Source organism: Achroia grisella, unplaced genomic scaffold (assembly GCF_030625045.1).
Source record: "Achroia grisella isolate CSIRO2021 unplaced genomic scaffold, CSIRO_AGI_Agris_v1 utg461, whole genome shotgun sequence".
Lineage (NCBI taxonomy): Eukaryota > Metazoa > Arthropoda > Insecta > Lepidoptera > Pyralidae > Achroia > Achroia grisella.
In genome coordinates this window covers 2285918-2294252 of record NW_026712871.1, presented here as the reverse complement: position 1 = coordinate 2294252, position 8335 = coordinate 2285918, and the positions used below count along the sequence as shown (strand labels likewise).

The 8335-nt window shown below is 35.5% G+C and overlaps 1 protein-coding gene across 1 annotated transcript; it reads left to right on the top strand.

Annotated features, from left to right (window-relative positions):
- The first annotated feature begins 420 nt into the window (after positions 1-420).
- On the top strand, positions 421-5090 carry LOC131845239 (ribonuclease H2 subunit C). Its single transcript, XM_059194279.1, has 5 exons — positions 421-700; positions 1565-1692; positions 3595-3699; positions 4738-4787; positions 5052-5090. The coding sequence occupies exons 1-4, from the start codon at positions 547-549 to the stop codon at positions 4750-4752; spliced, it is 402 nt and encodes a 133-aa protein (XP_059050262.1). The 5' UTR covers positions 421-546; the 3' UTR covers positions 4753-4787; positions 5052-5090.
- The last annotated feature ends 3245 nt before the right edge of the window (positions 5091-8335 follow it).

Genomic DNA, 8335 nt, shown 5'->3' with positions numbered 1-8335 from the left:
TTACCAACGAGACGTTCGTAGCGTTTGTGAGTCAACAAAACTAACACAAACAAGGGAACACTGCCAAGTTATTTACAATGACGTAAAGAATAAGATAATGGTGTAATAAAGAACTGTGTAAATAATAAATAATCAGATCTTTGTCAGATCTAAATAGTACGATAGTATGACGGCGCAATTGTATTTCATTTTACGCAAATTATATTGTTATGCTTGACATGTAACATGTATTGCCGATAAGAAAAGTTTCATAACATTTAATAATCCAGTTATGAAATAAAGATTTTCTGATTATAGAAATACAATAAGCAATACATTGAATGTATACAAACGTCAAATCCTATTTGACATTTTTGACAATTTTAAACCGACATTGACTGTCAGTTTCAGACAGTTTCAGATATAACAGCTATTCCAAAGCCACAAAACAATGTAACATTAAAACAATTGTTTGTTTGTTTTTCTTCGAAATTTGAAATTATTATTTTTTGTTTACTTGAGTATATTTTATTTTAAGTACAAAACAGTGTTTAGAATTCAATTAAAATGTCCATTCAAGTGGAAAACAATTTGAAAGATACGGAGAACGATAATATATTTAATCAGAGCGTACATTTTATGCCTTGCAAGGTGGAGGAAGACGGGCCGGCAAATGTTCGCAAATATTTCGAGCCGTATATTAAAGAAGACGAAAATGGAGGTATATTTAAACAATTGATTTTATTATTCAACAACTAATATTATAAATATTACATTTTAACCGACTACGCAGAAATAGAAGGGTTATAAATTACTCCCGTCATGACAGAGCTGCGCACGATTTCTATTGTAGTGAATTCTTAATGCTACGTTTACATACAGCCGCTTCCCCTGCCACTCGCGCTGCCGGAAATATTGCCGAGTGATAACTGAGCGAGAGGGCTAAATGTAAAAACACGCTGCCACTCGCGCTGCCAGTGCTTTGACTCGCGCACGAAAAACCGACAATCGAGGGAGCGCCGGGCAGCGCGAGTGGCAGCGCCAATGGCATGGGAAGTGTTTCCACTCTCGCGCTGCTCACTTCCCTGCCCACTCTGGCTGAGTGTAAATTGGGCATTTAAGTTTTTTTTTATAAATTAGTACTAATTTATGAATTTAAATATACATATAAATTTGCTTTCTATAGGCAGGTAGTGTTAGAATATTAGATAGACCTAATAAAAACCTTAAAAAAAATCCAATATGTGTCTTTTCTGTAATTATTATAATGATTTCTTATGTAGTTATTTTGATTCCATATTCATTATGATTGTTTGTATATATTGGTATGGGTATAGTATGTATTTACAATAAAAAAAGTATTTATTGTGTGTTTTTAATGTATAGTATGTGTTTACAAAAAAACCTAATATCAGTTGTATCATACCCATAACACAAGCTCTGCTTAGCTATCTTAAAAATATCAGGACAATTCACACAGAGCCTAGTCCCAGGCTCTGTGTGAATTGTCCTGATATTTTTTTTATATTCTAGATTTATCTGCGACCTTCTGGAGATATTTATATTATGTTGTTTTATATTTTAGATTTATCTGCAACTTTCCGGGGACGCCAACTCGATGGCGTTAAGATGGCACTGCCAGATGGTTACAGAGCAGTTGTGATCACTGAAGCGAAGAGGCCACTCACAGAAAATGCAGATAGAAGATTTCAGGTATTTTGTTTAATATGCACAGTTCGCTAATACATATCTGCAATGCAATGTATAGTATGATGTAACATCACAGATTTTGTTCTAACACCAGGATTATTACACTGAAATGGCTGGACCGATTTTAAAAGGACTTTCACTCGCACATAGCTAATATAATAAGGAGTAAATTAGGCTATTTTATTTTAGAAAATTTAATTATATTAATAAAATAAAGTTAAATTCCATACAGAGAAAGTTGCAAGTAGTTGGAAAAATATTTAGCTTAAATTGCAAATAAAATCATGCAGACAAAGATAGGGGTAACAGCTAAGTAGTTTGATAATTGCAAGCAAGATAATAGTAATAATAGAAGAACTATTTATATTAATCATCTACTGGTGCACCTGCTTGCACTAACGGTGCGGGGCACCAGGCTACAGTGGAGGATGATAAGATGTACAGGTTTTTTTTTACTCCGAGTACATTTACCAGCAGTCATAGGACTATAAGCGAAAATGTTCTGTGATGCTGTCATGTAGAGTGGCTTCCCATTGGAAACTTCTACTCATCTGTATTTTAGAGCTACTGCCGATCTTCTAGCTCCAGAATATGATGGCGTTTTAGTCTCACATGCTGTTCTATATGAGTTGTTTAGCAAGTTTGTTAGGGTAATGGATCAACAGTTCTTATATTTGGCTGCCAAACTCTAAATTCCTCCTTCACTGTTCTTACTTTAAGTTGGTCATGGACTTGTTGGTTATGTACCATGGTACTTGTACAATGGTTCTTAAAATCCTGATATTTACAATGTGCTAACTGACCTGACCTCATACTCATCCTATCATCCTCCACTGGTGCCCCGCCAGCGTAAACCGATAGCGCAGGCGGGTGCACCACTACATTTACAGGAATGTATCACGATAGTTTCCAGAATAAACCATATGTAGGTCAACCAGACATGGTGGGGAGAAGCAGACTGTTAGTAATGTGGACTAATGACCCCATTACTAGTGTTCAAAATCTACCCTGTATCATCGTAAGCACAGATATTATATTATATTAGAGTCCGTTAGTTTTCTGTTCCCGCGCGTTCCCTTCCCCTCCTTAACTAGTAACAAACTGACTGTACAGCGACCTTGACGCGCGCGCGCATTGTGTTGTGAATTAAAATAAATTAGAACTGTGTTAACCTACTGTGAAACCTACTGTGAAGCTGGAAAGCTAGCGAAGATACCTTCGAGACCCTGAAGCCCAAGAAATCCGCAGAACCATAAAGGTAAATGACTGCCGCTTCCCTAACATTTTGGTAGCAGAGTAGTTTCCCAAACAACTAGCAATGCACCATGTCAGGTTGAACTCCATGCGGTTCCCCCTGGAAACCATCTTGATAAATTCTTGGTGAATTTGTCACGATTTGCTAACTGACCTGACCTCATGCCCATCTTATCATCCTCGACTGGTGCCCCGCCAGCGTAAACCGTTAGCGCAGGCGGGTGCACTATTCCATTATCCTTACTTCCTTACTAATATTATAAATGCGAAAGTAACTCTGTCTGTCTGTCTGTCTCGCTTTCACGCCTAAACCATTGAACCGATTTAAATGAAATTTGGTATACAGATAGTCTAGACCCTGACAAAGGACATAGGCTACTTTTTAATGTGAAAAAAGGGTTGCAAGGGGTTGAAAGGGAATATAAAAGGTTCTATGAAAGTATCGTCATTTTACGCGGACGAAGTCGCGGGAGCAGCTAGTCATCCATAAAAAAACCAGACATGATACTCTACCACTACTAACCAATGGAGTTATCAGTCCACATTACTAACAAGTTATTATATATTATTATATAGTTATATATTATTAACAAGTTCCAGTTTGGTACTCTACTTGTATTAAAAGAAACCAACTTTTTTCCAATTCTTCAGGTAGCTGGTGGCTTCACAGGCATGACTCACTGGAATTGGGATAAGAAACCTTCCAAGAATGATAACCTCGTGAAAGCATTAGACTGGGTGGATATTGCTGAAGCTGTAAGTAAAAATATCTATATATAAATTAAAACCAGGGATGTTAAGGCGCTCCATAACCGTAACCGAAACCGGATATCCGATATAAAAAATATCCGTAACCGTAACCGAATCCGAAATAAAAGTTTCGGATAATATAGGATAGGAGCGGAACCTAATTGAGATACGTTGTGTAACCGTTTTATTAGCTATTTGTAATTCACTTTTGAAATTAATATCCGTAACCGAAATTATTCGAAACTAACGGATAATCCGAAATAATTTCATATCATTTTTCATAGCATCCGTATCCGTATCCGGTATAATAATCATTCCTATATCCGAAACCTATCCGTATCCGAAATTTCATATCCATAACATCCTTAATTAAAACTATAGAATAACTTCTTATTAATATTATAAATGCGGAAGTTGGTTTGGATGGATGTTTGTTACTCTTTCACGCAAAAACTACTCAACGGATTCTGATGTATAAACTATATACTGTAATTTGATTATCAGATCATTATATATTTATTTATATTTATGTATATATATATTTTTTTTTATAGAAATTTATATTTAAATATTTCCCTTTATATTTTTGTTTTTGACATTTCTTATTTATATTAGTGCACCGCCATCTTTCTCTACACCACTCATGGTTGCCTGGTAGATAATGCCACAAGGTAATAAGTCCGCCGTATGTACATATTGTTTTTGTGCATTAAACTTAAATAAATAAAGCTTCATCAAGAAGCTTACAGTATATAGCTTATACATCAGAACAGCACATAGGCTATAATTTAAAAAGATATGTGAATTGGGCGATATATAATGATAAGTGTGAAGCAGACGAAGTGACGCGGGTCAACTAGTAACTGTATAAAAATTAATCTTACCATAAAAAATCTGTATGTTCTTATTTTAGACAACATCTTCATAAACACAATTAAATACCTACAATATTTCGATGTCATAGTAAAATATTTAAAAGAACTACTCTTTATAAAGTGTCTGATTCTAATGTCAAATTAACAAATGTAATAATTATTTTTTCAGATACATGGAGACTGAAATTTGGAAGGTTAGAATAAGTTACGTGCTATTCATGTCAAGGTGCAGGTTGTAAAACAGATTCCATTTTGCACGTAATTCTTATCTTTTTTCTTCTCCAATTGTATGTATATACTTTCAAAATACACTTTTACTAATTTTATTTATATATATATATATATTATTTTAATACCGACTGCGCCATGTCAAGGTGCAGGACCAAGGTGCTAACAGAAAGACGTTTTGATTGAGACTGTTTAATAAAGGAACATGCAATACAGTACCCACATAATATTCATAATACAATTACCCACAATTCAAATCAAATAAAAAATAATTTATTCATGTAGGATATTTTACCCGCTCACTAAAGTAAAAAATGTATTAATTTTTTCCCTACCATCCAGTTCAGTATATAGATTCAATTGAGAAGAACTGGCAAGAAAATCGACTGTTTTTTTAGCCAGTATTTTTACATGTACTTTGTAGGTCTATGTCTAACATTAAGTGTATTGTAATACTTATTTTATTTATATAACATTAACCTTTCGAATGTCCGTCGTCTCGCAGCGACTGAAACTGAAGAGGCGGTATGCGTGCGCCAGCTGTATTTTTTCAAATGCGTTTCGATCTTATTTCGTTCCAAATAAGGACTAAATTGGTTAAAAAGAAGTCACGGTTTTGCGGGCACAGATCTGTGTCAAAATGTTCGAAGGGTTAATGCACATACGTGCAAAGGCGACCTGCCTTATGTACTTTACATAAGGCAGGCATAAGGCGTACATAAGGCGACCTGCCTTATGTACTTTACGCTTTACGCCTAACATTGTAACCTTAAACTGTAAATAATTCATGTTAAACTAAATGATGTTTGATGTGGTTTGACTTTTAAAAACTATGTATGTACGTCAGTTCAAAGTTACATCGCTCATTCGATCCTGATCTGTCCGAAATGCAATATTCGAGTGGTTGGACTGTAATTATTTCAAACTCTGCATTGTATTGTCAACCTAAAACAGTTGCTAGTAGTATCTAAAACCTAAAACAGCCAGAATCATTGGTAATCAACGTCTATGTGACAGACTCGACCCGTTGGCTTTAGGCGAGATATTGCATCTCTGTGCATTTTCTACTGCATATATCACGGGGAGTGTTCTGAGGAATTGTTCGGATTGATACCAGCTGCTGAGTTTCACCACCGTACCACCCACCAGAAACTGAAATACCATCCTGATCATCTGGATGAATGGCGGTCCTCCACAGTGCGGTTTTCTAGCAACTTTTTGCCACGCACAACCAGCCTTCCAGCAATGGTATTTCCGAACCGATACGATATTGAAACCTTCAAGAAGAGAGCTTATTCCATTTTAAAAGGCCGACAACGTACTTGCAATTCCCCTGGTATTGCGGGTGCTCATGGGCGGCGGTAACCACTTACCATCAGGTGAGCCGCATGCACGTTTTTCCCCTGTGTTAAATATTAAAAAAAAGAAATAAAACGATTGAACAAAAACAAAAACAATTTTTTATTTTTTTATTAAATGTACAAGTTGTAACATATATATATATATCTATGTATAATAGTCTATGTTAATAAGTTAATTGTAAATATTGCTTTATAGTCTGTCCGTCTGTTAACTCGGCGACAAATCGGACATTATAGAGCAAGAGCCCACAACGGCCAGACATACGTCATTTTCTTGCTCAGTTTAATAATTCTCTCAATAATATATATAAATTTCAGCTTTATTAAAATGACGTAAGTTTATTTATAAAATAGTATAGTTTAGGGGGGTCCGGCGGGGGGTTGGAACCACACTACGTGTCTGGCAATGAGCAGAGCAAGTTATAATACTGTTACGAGCAATATGTGAAAAAATGGAGCATCTTAAAATAACGAATTTGATATGAAATTGTATACACCGTTGTTACCCAATATACGGTTTAAATTAGTCTGGTAGGATAAGGAACCAAGAAAACTGTCTGGCAATTTAGGAAACTCAGTTTAATAGTTCTCTCAATAATATATATAAAGTTCAGCTTTATTAAAATGACGTAAGTTTATTTATAAAATAGTATAGTTTAGGGGCGTCCGGCGGGGGTTGGAACCACACTATATAATGATTATAATAATGCTACGAACAATATATGAAAATATGGAGTTTCTTAAAATAACGAATTTGATATGATTTTTTTTACACCTTTGTTACCTGGTACCTGCTAAAGGAACCACGATCCAAATTTCATATTTGGGGATCGTTCTTACCTGTGTTGGGGACACACATACAAGAACTTTCACGTTTACTAAAATGACGTATGTCTGGCAGTCGTGGGCTCTTGGGCTATTATCTATGTTGCCAGCTTTTTGGGATAGGCAGTCGGAGTGCTTGCGGCATGTTATTTTTTTAATATGGATGATAATGAAATGGTGCACTCGTCTAACGGTTTACGCTGGCGGGGCACCAGTGGAGGATGATAAGATGAGCATGAGGTCAGGTCAGTTAGCCCATCGTGACAAATTCGCCAAGAATTTATTACGATGTTTTCCAGGGGGAACCGCGTGGAGGTAACCCTGACATGGTACATAAATATAGGGTTGTTGAATCAAAATAGATTTTTATTTACATATATTTCACTAAAACAAGGATTGCCTTTTTATAAATCAAATGACCTTCGTATGGTTTCATATATATATAAACAAGCATATGGCTAAACTAGGCCTATGCACGACATGTATCTGCAGATTCTGCCAAACTGAAGAGGAAACGCCGCTTCACATCCTATGTGGTTGTAGCCCACTCATGCATAAACGAAATATCTCCTTTGGAAAGTTTACACTCTTTCCCGAGGAGATAAAAACCATCGCTCCTAAGAATATCCTTCAATTCTTGTCCCTGACGGGTCTAGGTAACGAACTTTGAAAAGGGCGAGCACAATAGATCTATGTAGGTCGCAGTGCTACAGGTGCTATAGATATCTGACAATAGCACAAACAACCCAATAAAAAAAATGGTTTCATATTTCATAAAACACATCTATTTGAAATATTTAGCTGTTTTTCAAAAAGAAAACCAATTGTTTTAGCTTAATACCGTAAAAATTACGATATGTATGGAAACAACAAAAATGTATTTTTGTGTTGTTTAATACAAAGACAGTAATCGAAACACTAGTGCAGGGTAGGCGAACCTAAAACGTGCCATTTTTTCCAAAAAATGTTTAATGGGATCATTGACGTGACATCAAATAATTTTGACTTTCTGATTATTTCGAAAATAATAATAATAAATGCTATCAAAACTCTATGAAAAACAAAAGAGGTAGATTTTGGATTGTTTTCATTACACGCATAAATTAAATTACTGTAAAATTAGTGTGACTTCTGTTGCTGCAGGTTAGATGACAAATAATTTATGTCAGGCTTGTACGATGTTACTTTTAGCAAAATGCATGCTGAACTGGATTCATCTGTCAAACGGTTTCTAACCGAGTTTTTAATGTTATTCATCTCTGAAAATAATGACTCGCAGGCATAGGTAGGTGGAAATATTGTTAAAATATCATGAGCCAGCTTCTTCAAACAGTTTTATGATCGACGACGTGC

Excerpts from the sequence above, each read along its gene's own strand:
- LOC131845239 (XM_059194279.1), top strand. The coding sequence starts at position 547 with ATGTCCATTCAAGTGGAAAACAATTTGAAAGATACGGAGAACGATAAT. Across the intron at positions 701-1,564 it reads TAAAGAAGACGAAAATGGAG|ATTTATCTGCAACTTTCCGG; the intron begins GTATATTTAAAC and ends TTTATATTTTAG. Across the intron at positions 1,693-3,594 it reads ATGCAGATAGAAGATTTCAG|GTAGCTGGTGGCTTCACAGG; the intron begins GTATTTTGTTTA and ends CCAATTCTTCAG.